Below are 19,531 nucleotides of genomic sequence, written 5' to 3' on the forward strand. Positions count from 1 at the left end.
CTTGATGAGAAGCATTGTCTCATGTGCATCATGGCTCGGTCAAAAGAGCTGTCTGAAGACCTGTGATCAAGGATGGTTGATCATCAATCATCAATCATCATCAATGTTCATCAATCGACAGCCAGAGAAGTTGTCTACAAATGGAGAGAGTTTGGCACTGTTGCTTCTCTCCCATGGAGTAGCTGTCCACCAAAGATGATGCCAAGAGTGCATTGCAGAATACTCTGAAAGGTAAAAATGAACCCTAGAGTGCCTGCTAAAGGCTTATAGAAATCACTGGCACAGTCCACGATCTCTGCACACATCAACTATATGTAAAACTATGGCCAAGAATGGTGTTCATGGGAGGACTCCAAGGAGGAAGCCACTGCTGTCTAAAATAACATTGTTGCTCGTTTAAAGTTCGCAAAAAGGCACTTGGAAGTTTTGGCAAAATATTTTGTGGACTGATTAAGCCAAAGTTCAGTTGTTAGGGAGTAATACAAAATGTCATGTGTGGAGGAAAAATGGAACAGCTCACCAACATCAACACCTCATCCCCACTGTGAAGCATGGTGGAGGAAGCATCATGATTTGGGGCTGTTTTGCTACCTCGGGGCCTGGACAACTTGCGGTCATTAATGGAGGAATGAGTTCAAAAGTTCATCAGGATATTTTGTGGGAAAACCTGAGGCCGACTGTCTAAAAAGAGGATGCATGCTGCAACAAGACAATGATCCAAAACACAGAAGTAAACCAACTTCAGAATGGTTTCAGAAGAACAAAATACACGTTCTGGAGTGGCAAAGTCAAAGTCCAGACTTGAACCCTATTGAGATGCAGTGGCATGACCTAAAGACAGCGATCCATGCCAGACATCCCAGGAATATGACTGAACTACAGCAGTTTTTTTAGAGAAAATGGGCCAAGATTAGTCCTGATTGATGTGCCAGACTGATCTGCAGCTACTGGTTGAAGTTATTGCTGCAAAAAAAAAAAAAAAAAAGGGGGGGGGGGGCACAAAATTTTAAATGTGTTGGTTCACTTACTTATATTTTCCTCCTCCTGTCATTGTTTGCATACTATCCTCATTAAAATATGAAAACCTATAAAAGTGGTTTTAGTTAAAAAGTATTTTTTTTTTATCTGTGTGGTTTTGACAAAGATCAGATCACATTTGTGGTTTTATGCAGCAATGTGAGAAATTTCAAAAGAATACTTTTTCATACCACTGTACATTAGTGACAATGTTACAAAACTGTGGGGCTAAATCGCAAAACACCAAAAAATTTTTTCAATCTGTCCCCTTTGAAACTGCATGTATTCCCAGCTTTTCCATGACACATTGAGTGTCTGTTCCCTTTAAATGTAGCACAACTCTATGCATTATGTCTCTGCAGGCACCCAGCCACGCTCTTTCACAAAGCGTATTGGCAGAGTTACCTCAACAAGTGGCATCCTTCTTTGGGCTATTCAAACTGAAGCCTCCCCATGAACCCAGTTCTTCCTAGGGGTTCCCCATATATTTGGTATTAATCCCCATAACCCTCCTGTGCGATTTTCTGCATAATAACTCATTGCTCAACTGACCTATTGCATGCATCCTATTTACCGTAATTTTTTAGACAATTAGGTGCACCTGACTATAAGCCGCCACCCACCAAATTTGACATGAAAACGACATGTTGATAATTAAGCCGCCCTGGACTATAAGCCACAGCTGTCCTAACTGTATTATGGGATATTTACACCAAAAAGTTAGGACATTAATCGCTCCCTTGGGGGAGACAGTCAACCTCTGCTATCAACACCGTTGTCGTGTATGGCGTTAAAGGTGATGCAATGAAAAATGTGGGTGCACCTACATTTTGTACTGGTACACCTTAAAGGAAACCTCTGACTTGAGACTTGTAGGCTCTAATAAGTAACAATTGTTCATTTTTACTAAAATATGTTGTTAGAAACATAAAATATTGGCATTGATTTAAAAATCTATAATATTTAGTACGATTTGACCTACGGAGGGTGCCATGCTTTATGGACGCGTGGGGTGATGACGTAGATTGTCACTGTTGCTAGACAAATACTACCGGGTTACTGCAAATCCTTCTATGTGGCGAGACGTCCAACACATGCACTCATCGGTTAAAAGCGGAGAGTACTTACTATTTGTGTTTTTATTGAGTCTTTTATTACCTTTTCATTGCGTCAAAATACTTTTTGCATGTGTTTCCCATTGTGTTTTCTTTGGTAGCTTTCAAGCACATTGTTGATTTGTTCGAGAAATTAGTCACATAGCGCATTTCGAGAAATTAGTCACATAGCGCATTTAAACCACCTTTATGTATTTTCTTAAGGCAACTTTAGTATGTTCTGTCTGTATGCATCTAAACAAAACAAGCTGAAAGCGCACGGTAGTACTTTGGGTGTCCAATTCGCTTCTTGTAGGACATTTCGCCGGTGTAGCACATTTTGGCAGAACACCGTTTTTTGCTACTCTCGTCTCATCCCGTCTTTCCTGTTCATTTTGCTCTTGCCGCTCGTTTTGTGAAATATCGACAGTGCTGTTTTCTCATTCATGTTCCTCTCGGGTTAAAATTGAAAGGGTTGAACACATGTTTATGTCGCTAGAGTCATACTCTAGAAATCTGGCAGTGTAACCGTGTCACACAACAATGGCAACCTATTAATTAAACTAATTTACAAATTGTATAAAATCAAAAAAATCAAGAGGAGTTTCAATATGAAATTATTTTAACTCATAATAAAGTTGATATTTTAAGAACTACAAGTCTTTCTATCAGTGGATCCCTTTAAGAAAGTGCAACCAATGCAAAAACTAATTGTTGAGCCTTGGCCATGTATATCGCAATGTTAATTTTTTCAAGTATCCCAAGCCTAATTGGTATATATTTTTTTCATTTTTTAAGGGATTAAAAGTAACAAAATCAATCAGAAAATCAATGGCATTTGCAAAAGATATAAAACATAATGTCTATTTTTGTACTCTGCAACACTCCTGGAAAAAGGAAGTTCTGTAAAAAATACAGTACTGTAACATGTTTGGAACTTTTGTTCAAATAAAAACAAAAAACACAACTTTTTTTTCCGGTATTAGATCGGGACTTTGCATCGACAGATTCTCAAAATCATGCGACTCGAATGCAAAAATATGCGATCGGGACATCCACCATAAATTTCATCATTCGGCCTGTGTGCAAGAAAAAAAAAAAAAAAGATTGACGACACTTAAAAATTGGACGCTTACACTAAACTAGACAGGGGTTGAGTTTTTAACCTGTTGCCAACTCGCCCACACACAACACAATTGCCCCCTGTCCCCTGTCTCTGGATCACTACTGAAGTCCTAAATAGAAATCACTTTAGGATGCAACACCATTTACCTTCCTAATCCTTAGACATCTCTTCCTTTTGTCCGATGCATGTGAAAACTGTCTTGTCTTGTGTTGAGTAATGCATGTAATACACAATGTCAGAAAAACCTTAAAATGACGGACATGCTTATTGGTAACATTCTGATTCGCATCGATGTTCAGTGTGCACTGCTGTTTTACTGCATATTTTTTCAGCCCGATAACATTTCAATGTGTAAATGTCAATTAATGTTTTGTCTTTGTCCTGTCATATGTTTAAAGTTTTGATATTTCCTGTAATGCCAAATGTGCCTCTCATAACGACAGGCCCCAAAGGAAGCCCTTGCAAAGAGCGTGTTGGCTGAAGTTCCAGGTCAGCTTGTGGAGTTTTGCAATACCATGAAGCTGAGCCCACCCAACACCAATCCTGTTGCAAAGCCTGCAAAAGCCATGTGATGTTGCTCCACAAATCAACTGGATCATACATCACAGAAATAACTTCTTTCTACTTGACCCCTTTTGCTGAAAGCCAGAAATGAACACACAAAGCACTCCACATTTTTGACCAATCGCACTCTTTATAAAGCAGTTTTCTCTAAACTGTACAAAAATTAAGTTTACCACAATGTCACCTTTATGTCCATGTAGGCTCATTTATGTTATTGTACACTGTTGCTTTGTTTTATCTGTATCACATTTTTTTAATTATATAATTTTACTTAGGAAAAATTAGTCTTGTGCTTCACTTGTACCATGAAAAGTTAATGGATTGAATAAGGTACAAGCAAATTTGTGGACTTTCGTTTACATCCTTACGATGTCAATACACCAAGACAATAGTGCTGCATAAATGTAAGCCATTATTTTGCTTTTACGAAGTCATTTTGTTCACTGAAATGCCAAAACCCTTCATTTACCATATAGTATGATATATTTCTTGAAGCAATTATTTGAAATGTACAAATGCCATCATTGTTTATTTTGCTTTCCCGATGTGCCTGTCATGTACTGTAGCTAATGCAAAAGAAAACCAAGGCCAACATATAGTATATTATTGCTAATAGAGTAAACATAATTTGCATCAGTGTTAACAAACAGTAGAGACATGTTTAAATCTCGAATAAAAGAAATTCTACTGCTTTCTATATTTGGTGGTGATCTGTATGTGCATGCAAGTATAAAATACAATCCATCTATTCAGTTTCACGATCAGTTATCTCAACTAGTATTGTGGGTTTGATGTTCTTACACCTGCCAGCCAATCAAAAGGCAGAGATACACAACCATTCATGTTTTTCAAATAAGGGAGGAGCGGCAAGATCTAAGCCACGCCCCCCACAAAGGAAACAAACAACCCAAATACTTCCACTAAAATCTTCTGCAAGATGCCACATCACTTGAATGTTAAAGTGCACTATAATAAAATTGCATTTAGTGTAACCAGTTTACAGTGGTACCTCTACTTACGAACGTCTCTTCATACATAATTTTCAGGTCAAGACATCCCGACGGGAAAATATTGCCTCTTGTTACGAGACAAATTTAAGGCTACGAAAGGCAAAAAGACAGTATGGCTGGTACACGCAGCTCCCAGAGTTTACCGAACCTAACATACTTTTAGCTGCAGTGCCAATGGCTATTGCCTAGCATTCCTGGCATCCAACTGGCTAAGAGGTCTTCTACTGTATATGTATTTCCCAGCTAGGGCTGCAGCTATCGAATATTTTAGTAGTCGATTAATCAGTGAACTAGTTTGTTCGAATAATCGGACAACATAAAAAATTAAAATACCTAAGCTGAGCCTCAAACGGTATAAAAAAATGAGGATCTACGTACAACAAAAGAACAATTGGCTAACTTACATAGCAAAAATCCGCTAGCTTGACTGCTATAAATATGTAAATATGAATGTGTGTGAATAAACTGAATTGAATATAAAACTTTTTTTTTTTGCAATGCTCTTAACAAATGGTTCAGACAAATATTCCCATAAAAATGGCTAAATATACATATAAACTACTTAACGAAGGCATTAAAAAAAATCTCAAAACAAAAACTTAGCTTATGTTGGTCTTAGCAGGGAGCAGCTAGATTCCGCCATGTAAAATCAGGCAGAGGGCAGTGTATCCACCCAAATCAATAAAACTAAATGCAAAAACTTTTGAAACAAACCATTACAACGCGACTTTAAACAAGTTTTGCTGCTTCGAGTATTCAATTCGAATCTTTTTCTAATTGAATACTCAAGTTGATCGATTAATCATTGTAGCACTAATCCCAGCGTCCTCTTCATTTGCCCCTCGTGTTCAACAGCTTTACATGAGTATTACTGCTGCAACGATTAATCGATTAACTAGTGTAATTCGATTAGAAAAATAGATGAAAAATACATTTTTTGCCTCGAGTATTCGTTTAATTAAAGTGGCGTTGTAATGGTTTGATTTGAAGGTGTTTGCATTTAGTTTTATTGATTTGGGTGGATACACTGCCCTCTAGTGGCAACAGTGAATGTGACATAACTCATTTCACGTTGCTGAATCCAGCTGCTCCCTATTAAGACCAACATACACGAAGTTTTTGTTTGAGCTAATATTTTTTTCATGCATTCGTAGTATACTTTATAGGTACAGTATATTTAACCTTTTTTTTTGTGGGAATGTTTGTTTGAACCAGTTTGTTAAGAGCATTAAAAAAAAAAGTTAGCTTCTTATAGCATTTAAACTAGCGTACTTTTGCTATGAAAGTTGTCCAATTGTTCTTTTGTTGTAAATAGATCCTCATTTGTTCATTTATCTATTTTTTTATACCATTAGAGGCTCACCTCAGGTATTTTAATTTGTGATGTTCCTTATCCGATTACTCAATTATTCGAACTAACTACTTCATCGATTAATCGAATAGCTAATGAGTGTATTAACTTTCAGTCCTGTTTTTTCACATTTTGCTCAACACATTTATTCGTTACATGTTTTGTTGCATTTCTATGCATTTAAAAAGATCTATGTCTTAATTTTGGGGGGCTGGGAACGGATTAGAGCATATACATGGAAAATGCATCGCTACTTACAGAATTTAAGTTACGAAACTACTTCCACAACCAATTAATTTCGTAAGTAGCAATATCACTGTACTACTTTTCGGCATTTACATATCATACAGTAAATTAAACGTGACCAAGCATCTTCATGATTTTATTTACGACAGAAAAATTGCATTTAGAGTAACCAGTTTACTACTTAGCAGCATTTACGTATTATACAGTTTATTACATGTGACCAAGCATCTTCCTGATTTTATTCACGATAGGAAAATAGGCTATCCCCATGATTGTTATCCGTTACTTTGCTAACTAATACAGCGTGAAGTTTATCACGGCTCACTAATTAACCAAACTATTTCTGTCCTCTCATCCACTGACCATTCAATGTATCTTTGAGCTTCAAACTTTCCTTTCACCTTACATGTGATAACATTACATAAGCTATCTGGTTCAGTCAAGACCAAAAGTTTGAAATGTCAGGGAAATATAACCCGACTGTAGAAGTGATTAGCCGATTACATGCGATGGATGTTTGCATGATCCATGAATTGCTTAAGGTTCTGCAAATTGTCCCACCATTTGAAGAGAAAGGTTTCTGCAATTAGTTGAAACCAAGGAGTGATTTCTAGTTCTTTCCGTTTGGCCTTCTCCAGCATTTGACGTAGTTCTTCTTTGCTCACATAACAGTAGCTTTTGATTTCATTGGGGTCCGGGCTCAACTCCACATCCTTTGGACATAAAATTATACATATTATTGTAAAGTATCTCATAGCGAGTCAAAACAAAACGGTAGCTTATATTCCGAAATACATAAACAATGACTTCATATTTCAGTGTTACCTTCTGCATGAAGAGGATGTAGTCAATCTCGTGTTCTCCCCAAACACCATCGGACTGGGCTTTATAATGGATTCTTGTTAGATATGTCATTTCATCTGGAGTCACCTTCATATCAACAGGAGAGTAAATGTAGTTCAGATGTGCTACATTACACTTTATTATCGAGTTGTCTGATAATGATTTTTAACCGATATCCTGATATTTTTCCAACTAAAAAAATCTGATACCGATATATGCGGTCGAGGGTTTAACATTCATTATTTTTCAATCAATTACTATTCCTTTAATTTTTGGAGCATGAATGCAAATGGTCTGCTCACATACAAATCCCAAGCATATTGGTTAGGAGACATCTAATGGTCAATAAGCATAACTGCTGTGCTAAGCTGTGACCATCCCTTGTACAAAGGCATAAGGCTTCTACATTCACTTTGAAGGCAACATGCATATTGACCCAAGCCCGATAATGAAACACCGATGTCAATATTATCCGATATCATTTTAAAATGCTTTTAACGACCGATATTAGCACCTACCCGATAATATCGGACAACTCCTTTTTCTTTGTCTTTTTCTCTATACTTTACCTGTTCCATAGGAATACCCAGTTCAGCTTCCAGTCTCCTCTGAGCAGCTCTCCTCACACCAATAGCGTCTTTCTCTTCCAGCTCACTGTCTGTGTGTAAAGGGTGACTGCAGCATGTGTTTGTGAAACAGCCTAAAACACAACATTATCGTACATGAATCAACAAAACAATCTTTTGTAGCTTGTGAAACTATTCAACAATGTGCTACTAACCTGGAAATGTGATTTTGGCATCAGACCGCTGTTGTAAAAGCAGCTTCTCGTCACTGTTGAAAATGAAGACGCTAAATGCTCTGTGTAGTAACCCTGCGATAGAAAATTTCAAGTCAGATACAAAGTACTGAAAAGAGGGGAAAAAATATACAGTATATTTAAAGGGATCCACAGATTGAAAGACTTGTAATTCTTAAAAGAGTTAAAATAATTTGCAATTGGAACCCCTCTTGAAGTTTTCGTTTTTATACAATTTGTAAAAGTTTAACTACTAGGTCGCCATTGTTGGCGACGGCGCAGGGCGGTGAGTCAGTGACGTCACATGGTTACGCTGCCGGGCTTCCAGAGTATGACTGTAGCGACATAAACATGTCATCTGTTCAGCCATTTTAATTTGAACCCAAGAGGAACATTAATGAACATGACAGCACTGACGTTCACAAAACGAACAGCAAAAGCAAAATGAACAGGAAAGTTGGGATGCAACGAGACAAAAGTTGGGGGGGAAAAAACGTGTTCTGCCAAAATGTGCTACACCGGCGAAACCTCTCCAACAGGCGAATTTGACACCGAAAGTACTACTGTGCGGTTTCAGCTTTTTTTGTTTAGATGCATACAGACAGAACATACTAAAGATGCCTTAAGAAAATACTTAAACGTAGTAATATCAAATAAGGGCGGTTTAGGTACGTTACAGTGTATCACAAAAGTGAGTACACCCCTAACATTTCTGCAGATATTTAAGTATATTATTTCATTGGACAACACTGACAAAATGACACTTTGACACAATCAAAAGTAGTCTGTGTGCAGCTTATATAATAGAGTTAATTTATTTTCAACTCAAAATATGGCCATTACTATCTAGACACCTGGCAACAAAAGTGAGTACACCGCATGGGAACTATGTACGTTCTTGTCCTAAATGTCCAAATTAAGTACTGCTTGTCATTTTCCCTCCAAAATGTCATGTGGCTCGTTACAGGAGTGCTGTCAGCATTGCTGCAGAGATTGAAGACGTGGGGTCTCAGCCAGTTAGTGACCATACGCTGCACTCTACATCAAATTGGTGTGCATCGCTGTCACCCCAGGAGGAAGCCTCTTCTGAAGACGGTACACAAGAAAGCCCGCCTGTCTCATTAAACCATAGGACATGGTTCCAGTAATCCATGTGCTTTGTTGACATGTCTTCAGAAAACCGTTTGCGGGCTTTCACATATAAACTGGACACAGACTACTTTTCATTGTGTCAAAGTGTTATTTTGTCAGTGTTGTCCCATGAAAAGATATACTTAAATATCTGCAGAAATGCGAGAGGTGTACTCACTTTTGGGATACACTGTATGTGACTAATGCGATCAACAGATGAACAATCTGCTTTAAAACTACCACAAGAAAACACAATGCTTAAAGTATGAGAGGGAAACACATGCAAAAGGTATTTTGAGGCAATTAAAAGGTAATAAAAGACAATAAAAGCACAAATAGGAAGTACTCGCCGCTTTTAACCGATGAGCGTGTTGACGTCTCGCTGCGTAGAAAGGATTGCAGTAACCCGGTAGTATTCGTCGGGAGACAGTGACAATCTACGTCATCATCCCGAGCGTCAATTGCGTGCTTAAAACATAGCGCCCTCCGTAGGTCAAAACATGTACTAAATATTACAGATTTTTGAATCAATGGCAATATTTTATGTGTTTCTAATAAGATATTTTAGTAAAAGAGAACAATTGTGGCTTATTAGAGCCTACAAGTCTTTAAGTCCGCGGTTCCCTTTAATAATAATTCACCTTTATCAATGTTGGCATTTAGATGGCAGTTTTTCTTTGTGTCAGCGCCAATCCGTTGGTCATTTTCGTCGATGAGGATGCACATCTCGGCCAGCAACTGCACCTGTTTCTCATCCAGGTGGTCTGTGGTTACCTCAGGCATTCTGGCTGAATACGGTAGGCGCTGCACGTCACTGCAGAAAACAAAAATGTCAATTACTGTACTTAACACACATCTCAATATTTTGAAGCAACCATGCTTTGTCTCTAATCTGGATAACTTTCCATTCCCTCCATTCAGTTAAGTTTTAATTAGGGCTGCAGCTATCGATTATTTTAGTATTCGATTAATCTATGAACTAGTTAGTTCGAATAAATGAGTAATCGGATAAGGAACATAAAAAATTAAAATACCTGAGCTTAGACTCAGATGGTTTCAAAAATAAATTAATGAGGATTTAAGTACAAAAGAACAATTGGCTAACTTGCATAGCAAAAAATCTCTAGCTTAAATGCTATAAAATGCCAACTTTTTTTTTTCAACACAGTGCTCTTAACAAATCCTTCAAAACACATATTCCCACCAAAAAAAAAAAAAACTGCTAAACATACCTATAAATTAAATTACGAATGCCTTAAAAAACATATTAAATTTAAAAAAATAAACAAACAAACAAATAAATAAAAACCCTTATGTTGGTCTTAGCGGGGAGCAGCTGGATCCAACCATATTAAATGAGTTATGTCATATCTGCTGTTGCCACTAGAGGGTAGTGGATCCACCCACACAATAAAAATAAATGCAAACACTTTCCAAACAAACCATTACAAGGCCACTTTAATTAAACCAATACTCAAAAGCAGCAGCATTTCATTCGAAGCGTTTTTCTAAACGATAAATGGTTGCAGCACTAGTTTTAACAGGTATAAATGCGTTTAAAACATGTGAGGGGTAATTTATGATATTTTTCTTTATATTGCGCATGTTTATACATGACAGGTGACTTGGAAAAGCCTTTCAAACTTTATTATGCATTTAACATGAACAAGAAGCATGGTAAGATACGTACTTAGGAATGTGACCCCTGCTAAGAAATCCAGCATATGCTGGTTTCTATACCAGCATTACTTAAACACAACAAACTTAACTCTTACTAAGTAGTTCTCCCACAGCGTTGTATAGCAATCTACTTGTATTTAGTTCTGTTAAGGCCACATGTGCACGTTCATAAAAGGAATGCAGCAAAGAATGTAGACTTTGTATGTGACTCCCATCTGGCGTGCTTACTTCTCTTGGTTGGGCTACGGGGTTTGCTAACGCAACGTGGAGTACATAAGCTTTGTTTTTACTTATAGCAACATAAAAAAGGCTTGAGGTCCAAAAAGCTTACCTGGATAAAGCTCTGAAGAACGCAGTACCCTGTTGTCCAAAAGCTGTGCAGCTACGCAGACGAGCGCTTGAGGTGACAGCAGGTACGTTTGTTTTCAACACTGATGCTCCCTGGGAGGTCACCGCCCGTAGCACCGCCCATATGGCCCGCACCATCGTGTGACCAAAGCTACAAGCCAATCACATGCACTTTAACGTTGGGTGGTGCTAAAACATGGAAGAAAATTAACTAATAAGGAACTTAACATATACATTTTACCGCGTTCCCCGGCTACCATTAACATGCCCGACACTTAAACAAACAAATCATTCAAATAAAAAGCTATGGTAACAACAATTCCCACTTGTAATGAAGTGTATTTTGAGATACATTTCGTTGCATACAGAAGCGGTGGGTTAATCCATTCCCGATAATCCCGTTCTGGTTTTACCGTCAACACCTCACACACGCCATCAGACCACAGCACGAGTGTGGCCCGCTCCACCCAGGCCTCATATACCTCAAGTATGTGCATTTGTCTGCGCTTCATTGAACGTTACAAAGAACAAACAAAAAAATAAACGTACTTTGTAATATCCCCGGAGTTAGGCAGGCAATCCGCAACGTCTATTATGACTTTCGCCTTCGTTTACGACGACATTTATTGAACGTGACTCGCTCGACTACTAACTAGCCCATGTGCCCAACACTCTTTTTCTATTGGTTGCTGCAATACCGGCGTGGCAGCTGATTGGTGGACGTCGGACAAAACAGAAACTGCGTAACGCGGAAGTGTTTGCCCCATCTCAGTACGTGATGTGTCAAAAAATAGAATTTTCTAAACGGTTCCACTCTAATTAACCTCCCACTGCCACATCACGTAACGGCAGCGTTTTTATACTTGTACAATGCGCAGAATATTAAACGGGTTTAGTTGGAACTGAATGACATTAGACGCCGCAGTGATGATGGAAACCCGCGAGGTTGTGATCTGAAGCCAGTACCATTAAAAGTGGTGGTTGTGCACATTTAAGTGGACCGGAAAAGCGGTGAGTCTTCGTCCTTTGCCGTGTATTCACAAAAACAAATCATCAACATTGACATTTGTTTCTTGGTTTAAGGATTTTGTAATGTGATAATTGATTTTACATGGTTTCTGTTATCATACTGTGACTGGTTACCCTTGTCCACGTATGATGCTACCAACCTTTCCAAATTTTCTTTTCAGCTAGCTAATAAAATATGGTAATTTTGAAAAACATCTATTCCTAATGCACAAACTAATGCAGTGATTCTCAAAGTGAAGTACACAGATTTACTGTACGAATTACTGTCTGAGAACAGTTCACTTGTATTTTACTTTTATACCCTATTGATTCTCCTTAATTTTAAGGAACTGTTTGTTTTTAAAAGTTTCCTTCCATACAGCGTTGTTTTCACTGTAATGTGCAACACGTTGATATTTCATAATTTCCCCCCACCTTTTTAAATAGTTAAGTGCAGTGCAGCAAATGATCAAAGTGCAACCGGGTATGTTGTCCCGAGCCTCAGGACCATAGGGGCCCCTGAATTAGCATTAATTTACTTTACATTCACATGTTTCTTTTTTATTTGAACCATTGTCTGATTAAATATTATGTTCTACTTGATCTATACTTAAAAACTTTAATATATTAAATATTTCAAATTTATATTTTTTCCTTTTTTTGCACAACGCCCCCCACCCCCTCTGTTTTAGCAGAGAATGGTTTGTCCTCGCTCTGGCGCACTGCCAGAGCTGTTACATGCCTTGAAGCTGGAAATTAAAATGGCGAGTCGTCATAAATCGGGTGCGCAGAAAAGAAAAGAAAAAGAGAAGAAGATCATCGAGATGAATGAGAAAAAATGAAGTTTTTAAAAGGGTGACAAGAAGCCAGAGAATTAGGGCTAGAGTTGGCTATGGACGGTGATGTCGGTAAGTGAACAACAGCCGCTAATACGTTTACATTCGCGATTACCGTGACCAAAGACCGATTCGAGTCTGTCACCGGCCGCTTGTAGCCTATGGAGCTGCGGTGTGATAAGACATGCTACCTGCGTTGAGCCGAGGAGAGAGAAGGTGATGGGAGATCAGGGATATATGTTAGTCTGTGGGGAGCTGGTGCGAGAGGCTGAGCAGACTCTGGTCCGGCGGCTGGATTTATCTTGGGTTTACAACGCACTGTGTATTATGGCAAACGCAAATACGAATCCATCACCGAAACCACAAACAAATGAGCAACAGTGGAACAGCAGAGGAGCCTGTCAGGGAGAGACAGGGAGCTGTCAGGCAGCCCACAGTCAGAGCTAAGGAAGGGGTGCGTCCCGGGTCCCACTCCCATGTGCAGGGAGCAGGCACAGGATGTTTAGTTATATTGTTTTGTTGCTTAGCAGGCAGGCATAGCACTCTCAGTTGTATTGGTATGTAGCCTACATGGGAGAATAGATGGAAATTGTTTGTTTATATTGTTTATTTTGGCTGTTGGCAGGGGGTGGTTGGGTGCGGGGCTTTTTCATGTTCTCTTGTCCCTGGTCTCTTGTCTTATTTGTTTTTTAAATGAATAAAAGCTTGAACTTTTGGCCCCTGCATTTTGATAGTGGTTACTACGGTTGTGCTTGTCAAAATTTTGACAAACACTATTCAGATTTTTGTAGTTAAAACAGGATAGAATGACTTCATGAGGTATAAATTGACTCTAGCTTTTTAGCTGTAGTGCACAGCAGTTAAAAACCGGTTAGTTTTGTTTATAGCTATTCAGACATTGTTATTCCGATGTTGTAATCATTGTCCCTATTGTTAGTGATGGTAAACTTACTCACTCCCTGTACTAAAGTGGAAGTTCAGGTACTCATGTAATAACATTCAACTCTTGAGATCATCATTAATGCTCTCTGGTTTTCTGGTTCCACCTTGTATGACCCGAGATCACTTAAAATCTCCATTTGTGGTTGAATCTACACTTCACCAGTTAGCTATTCTTTTAGAATTTAACATCATATCATGCACAAAGGTGAAAAAAAACAGGCCCGTTTTTTAAATGAAGACTTAAAAAGTGCAGATAAATATAGGGAGTAAAAATCCAAATTAGTCATACAAATAAATATGAATATACATTGGTACCTCTACTTTTATAATTAATTAGTCCTGGAAGTAGTTTCATAAACTGAAAATTCCATAAGTAGAGCCACGTTTTCCATGTTAATGATCTAATCCGTTCCAAGCTCCCCAAAATTCAGACATACATCGTTTATAAAGCATAAAAATGCATCAAAACATGTAACAAATACATGTTATAAATAGATTATTGCAAAATAGCAATAAAATGGGAGTGGTGCATAATGTAAAAAAGTAAAGAAAAAAAGTTGATACTCACTTAAAGCTGTTGGAACACCTCATGGCCTCAGGGGTGAATGAAGAGGAAGCTGGGATACACACATACACATACAGTAGAGAAGTAGAGGTCCCTCATTCCAATTGGATGCCATGAAGATGCTAGGCAACAGCCAGTGGCAGAGCAGCTATTAGTATACAGTATTATTTTCAGTAAACTCTGGGAGCTGCGAGTAGCAGCCCATACTGTATTTTCGCCTTTGGTATCCTGAAATTTCTTTTGTAACAAGAGGCAATATTTTCCCGTTAAGGCATGTCTCCACCTAAAAATTCCTTATGTTGAGACTTAAGTCGAGTTACCAATGTATAATGATTTTAATGTATTTTTCAGGAATCTGTACTGAAGTGTTTTACTATCGGATTACAATTTCTAAGATAGTTCTATTTGGGACAGAAGAGTGATATCGACTATTCAGCTAAATTTTATATCAAATGTGTTCAGTTTTACAGTAGAAAATCTCTTTGACGTTATACTGCTACTATTAATAGCAAACTATAAGCAACAGCCACAATTATGAACATTTTGTTGTCAGAATGTCCTCCCTGTCCTTTATACACCATAGGTCGTGGATAACAGATCCCAGTTAGAGAAACTTGCCACGGATAGTAGAAATAAAACTACTTAATAGAATAATTATATTTTGGTGAATCTATTTTTGTCAGTCCATATCCCAGCAATTTTTGTGAGCATGAACTTCTTTTTGGCCCGCAGGCAGATGGTGCTAACTGACCAGCACTGCCCACCCATCAGCTATCCAACTCTGTCAGATTTGGTTTGCCTGCTCTTCAGGTAGGAGGTAAGCAGGGGGCAGAGCCATCCGGCAAAGTAGGCGGGATGCCTATTGAGGGCGGGAGCAGCGGCAGCTCTGCCTCAGCTGCTCGTCACCCCAAACAAAAGCGCAAGGCTCACAGCCTGTCTATCCGGCGCACCAACAGTACGGAGGAGAGGCCACCTGGCATCCACAGAGGAGACATGCTGGACGGACAGGTAAGAGGGATACCTAGAGCACCATGCAAACAAGTCATTTTCTCACCATATGCAGGACTCTGGCCAAGAACATTTACCAGAAATTTGACACATTGTGCTGCTATATGTCATTTTGCGTTACAAATTTACTAAGTCCATGCTGCATTAACATGTTGAATGAACTTATTTCACTTTAACGTCACAGTTGTCCTCTTAAGTTTAACCCTCTACAATTCTACTAAAGTAAGGTAAGGTTTAGTGCTTGTTTTATTTATTTGATTAAAAAAAAATTGACCAATGTTTAAGGTGGTGATTCAACTCCAAAAATGGTTACATGAGTAAATGGAAGATCATAAATATTATGTGGACAGGTATTTACTTATGAGAGTAGAACACCTTCTGTGTTTGATCACGTAGATCCTGGTTGTCAAAGTTGGAGACCAATAAAGATGATAGAATTATTTGTGGAAAGGTTATATGAGTTAACTACTCTGGTAGTTGCAGTTGTAATACAGCATACAAACTAATTACAAAACATGTACATTTATGAGATTAACACATAAGTACTGCAAGTCATTGAGCAATTTAAGAGGACCTGCGGTAAAGCACATACAATGACAATAAGTTTAAATGGTTCAGCGTCATCCAGTACCGTGTTTTCTGCACTATAAGGTGCACTTAAAAGCCTTCAATTTTCTCAAAAGCCGATGGTGTGCCTTATAATCCGTTGCGTCTTATATATGGATGGATATTAGTTAATCATTTAACGCAGTTCCATCTAAGGCTGCAGGTATTGATTATTTTAATCGTCGATTAATCGATGAACTAGTTAATTCAATGAATCGAGTAATGGGATAAGGAACATAAAAAATTGAAATACCTTAGCTGAACCTCAAACAATATAAAAATAAATAAATAAATGAGAATCTAAGTACAACAAAAGCACCATTGGCTGACTTACATAGCAACAGTCTGCTAGCTTAAATGCTATAAAAGGCTAACTTTTTTTTTTTTTCAATGCTCTTAACAAATGGTTCAAACACATATTCCCACAAAAATGGCAAAATATACCTATAAACTAAATTACAAATGCATTAAAAAACATTCTCAAACAAAAACTTAGCTCATGTTGGTCTTAACAGGGAGCAGCTGGATTCTGCTATGTGAAAACACTGTTGCCACCAGAGGGCAGTTTATCCACCCAAACCAATACAACTAAATGCAAACACTTTCAAAACAAACTATTACAACGCCAATTTAATTAAATACTCGAAGCAGCAAAATGTTATTCGAATCTTTCTTCTAATCGAATTACTTGAGTTAATTAATCATTGCAGCGCTAGTTTCATCAAGTGGATGCATAATGCAACCCCAACAACTATTACTACTGCGCCCTGTAAATAAAAAGTTTTAAAATAAGCCATTCATTGAACGTGCGCCTTATATTCTGATGCGCCTTATAGTGTGGAAAATAAGGTAATTTAAAGTGACCAGTAGTGCATCAGTTATGGAAAGCTGAGCTACATCCTTAAAAATAAACAAAACATTCTCATAGTGTTATACATATTTCATCTTCAAAGTATTCAATACAACATATTGTCTTTCTTACCAATATAAGTAAAGTAATCATTTTTGGTTAATTTATTTAGCGTTTTTGTTCTGGTTGGTTTACCAACCACTCAAACTTGAGCCTGCAACTTGCACTGACCTGTTGTCTCATCAAGTTTTAATATGTGCTGGTTGTCCTCGTCTGATGACTCTTTTCTGGATGCTAGCTCAGTTATTGCCCAGTACCTACTCCACTTCCCACCAAGCTTTAAAGTTGACAAATAACATGCAGATTGCACTTTCACACGCTGACATTACTAGCCCGATTTTGCTGAAGGTTTTAGGGGCACAAGTAAGCAGCTTTGTTTACATAAAGGGTGCCTGTTGTTTTCTAATTTTTTTTCTTTTGCCAAAGTGTTGTGCTGACACAATGGTCAGGAGACTAACGTCAGAGTAGCAAACTGTTGTTTTTGGACTTATGCCAGAAGGAAGAGTGACAGTTGAATATTCGGTTCCCTGGTAGGCTCCATAGTTGGTTATGGAAAGGAAATAAGACTCTCTTCATTCGAGCTGTCAAATGCAGACGTTAGACGTCACGCTAGCTTTTACTGCTCTCTGCTTGTTGGTCTGGTTTAGTCTGATGGACACTTGGTAACTGGGTATGTCCTAGTGTTCATGATGGAGGTAGGTGACCTGGCTAATTTTGTGTGTTTGTGTATTGAGTTACTCGCTGAGGGGTTATACACTCACCAGTAGGGATGTGACAATCAGAGGTGGGTTGAGTAGCCAAAAATTGTACGCAAGTAAGAGTAGCGTTACTTCTAAATAATGTTACTCAAGTAAAGGTAAAAGTAGTCATCCAAAAATGTATTCAAGTACAAGTAAAATAGTATTTGTTGAAAAGAATACTCAAGTAATGAGTAACATTGTGAGTAACGGCTTACGATGTCAGATTTGTCTTTTTTTTTAAATAAAGGCTGATAAAGGTGTATTTTTTTTCTCAGCACAACTTCATCTATTATTATACTGTACTATAGATAGCCCAGTGGTCCCCGACCTGTTTTGCACCACGGACCGGTGTGATGTGGGCCTTTATTTCCACAGACCATCAAAGTGTGGCAGAAAATGACAGGAAATTCAAAATAACGAAATGGGGCTATAACAAACATTAAGTGCAGGGAAAATGTCTCTCAGTATACGCAGAATCAACCTTTTTTAACAGCGGCCTCTCCTAAAACTAGACAAATATCCTTGTTCGCAGGCATTATGTGTTCTCGACCCGTGAAAGGTTAGTTAGTTAGTCACGAGGTATGTTGCTCTCAGTAGATTTGCTTTTGGTGCTTCGTTTGCTAGCTTTTAGCCACATATTATGCAGAACGGACTTGGTTGTATACTCCTCTTTTGACTTTTCCCCGTAAAAAAAGCTGCCCAAAGACATTGCCGCACACAGCCAACAGCAGTTAACGTTGCTGTTACATTGACTGACGCTGGGCTGCTATCGGTGTACGAACACCCCAGTAATGGCAGCCAACCACTAGAGAGACACGTACGCAAATCTCCACTCGGATTAGTCAAGAGGCACAGGCCAGAACAAGTTATTTATTATTTCTCTGCGGCCCGGTAGCAAATGCGTTATGGACTTTTAAGGGTCCCTGGCCTGATGGTTAGGGATCCCTACTGTGCCAAAAAGATGACACAAAAATCATCAAATTTAGTACAGAACACTATGACCGTCCAAAGAGCATGAGAGCCCTCTAGTGGAGAAAAAAACATTGTTACCTCAGAATGGTATAATGGAGTCATGTGGTTATTGTTGCGACATCGCATTGGTGAAACAAGTAGCGCTACTGTCAACATCTCTGGCAAAAATACAGTCAATATGTAGAATAAAGAGGAAAAATGTAACGACTTCAGTGTAGCCCAGAGTAGTGGAGTAAGAGTAGTGTGTCTTCTTCAAAAATCTACTCAAGTAAAAGTAAAAAGTATTGTGTGGTAAGACAACTCTAGGAAGTACATTTTTCTCAAAAAGTTACCCAAGTATTGTAAATTTCAGACTATAAGACAGACACTATTATTTCCCCTCATTTTGATTCCTGCGGTTTATAGTCCAGTGTTGCTTATTTTGTGTCTTATTTATTACTTTATTTGTGCTAATAGGCAACACCTTAATTCCATTCAAAAGGGAGATAATTTGCTGGATGACACAAAATGAAATCTGTCATAAGCATTCATTAATTCTCATGGCTGTGTCATGTCATAATTATGAAGGTCTTATGACAGTCTTATGGTGACGACACTGTTAAATAAAGTATCAATAAATGCCATAACTTGCAATTAACGAAACAACCGGAACAGTAACTGAAGAAATAATTAGCACAGAACATAATTTTTAATTGTTATTTACATCTGCAGGGCTGCAAAGCATGTTAGGAGGCA

The 19,531-nt window shown here is 38.2% G+C and overlaps 3 protein-coding genes across 8 annotated transcripts in view; 2 read left to right on the plus strand and 1 right to left on the minus strand.

Moving 5' to 3' along the window:
- The window catches only part of LOC130908524 (copine-3), a 30,810-nt gene extending 26,161 nt beyond the window's left edge, over positions 1–4,649 (plus strand). Inside the window, exons 16-17 of one of the 2 annotated variants that reach the window (XM_057824023.1) lie at positions 1,380–1,508; positions 3,681–4,649. In XM_057824023.1, the coding sequence (XP_057680006.1) occupies positions 1,380–1,490 (111 nt within the window). In that variant the 3' untranslated portion in view covers positions 1,491–1,508; positions 3,681–4,649. The remainder of the gene's footprint in view (positions 1–1,379; positions 1,509–3,680) is intronic. The other variant, XM_057824022.1, reaches the window with a different exon arrangement.
- idi1 (isopentenyl-diphosphate delta isomerase 1) lies at positions 3,732–11,871 on the minus strand. Of its 2 annotated transcripts, none has more exons than XM_057824030.1 (7): positions 11,759–11,849; positions 11,193–11,398; positions 9,823–9,995; positions 8,033–8,125; positions 7,821–7,951; positions 7,234–7,338; positions 3,732–7,121 (listed from the first exon to the last, which is right to left on the minus strand). In XM_057824030.1, the coding sequence occupies exons 2-7, from the start codon at positions 11,345–11,347 to the stop codon at positions 6,909–6,911; spliced, it is 870 nt and encodes a 289-aa protein (XP_057680013.1). In that variant the 5' UTR covers positions 11,348–11,398; positions 11,759–11,849; the 3' UTR covers positions 3,732–6,908. The 2 variants fall into 2 exon arrangements, with proteins under 2 accessions (XP_057680013.1, XP_057680012.1); XM_057824029.1 differs by having other exon boundaries at positions 3,734–7,121; positions 11,193–11,360; positions 11,759–11,871.
- The window catches only part of wdr37 (WD repeat domain 37), a 40,815-nt gene continuing 32,918 nt past the window's right edge, over positions 11,635–19,531 (plus strand). Inside the window, exons 1-3 of one of the 4 annotated variants that reach the window (XM_057824027.1) lie at positions 11,937–12,220; positions 12,913–13,125; positions 15,293–15,568. In XM_057824027.1, coding sequence (XP_057680010.1) covers positions 15,416–15,568 — 153 coding nt within the window. In that variant the 5' untranslated portion in view covers positions 11,937–12,220; positions 12,913–13,125; positions 15,293–15,415. Of the gene's footprint in view, positions 11,697–11,936; positions 12,221–12,912; positions 13,126–15,292; positions 15,569–19,531 lie in introns of those variants that run through there. The other 3 variants (XM_057824026.1, XM_057824025.1, XM_057824028.1) reach the window with 3 other exon arrangements.

Source organism: Corythoichthys intestinalis, chromosome 20 (assembly GCF_030265065.1).
Source record: "Corythoichthys intestinalis isolate RoL2023-P3 chromosome 20, ASM3026506v1, whole genome shotgun sequence".
Lineage (NCBI taxonomy): Eukaryota > Metazoa > Chordata > Actinopteri > Syngnathiformes > Syngnathidae > Corythoichthys > Corythoichthys intestinalis.

What these genes read in the sequence shown, in the direction of transcription:
- idi1 (XM_057824030.1), bottom strand. Translation starts at nt 11,347, where the DNA reads ATGGTGCGGGCCATATGGGCGGTGCTACGGGCGGTGACCTCCCAGGGA. An exon ending in TTCTTCAGAGCTTTATCCAG is followed by an intron (nt 9,996 to 11,192) that starts GTAAGCTTTTTG and finishes TGTTTTCTGCAG; the next exon opens with TGACGTGCAGCGCCTACCGT. An exon ending in TGGGTATTCCTATGGAACAG is followed by an intron (nt 7,339 to 7,820) that starts GTAAAGTATAGA and finishes GTTGATATGAAG; the next exon opens with GTGACTCCAGATGAAATGAC.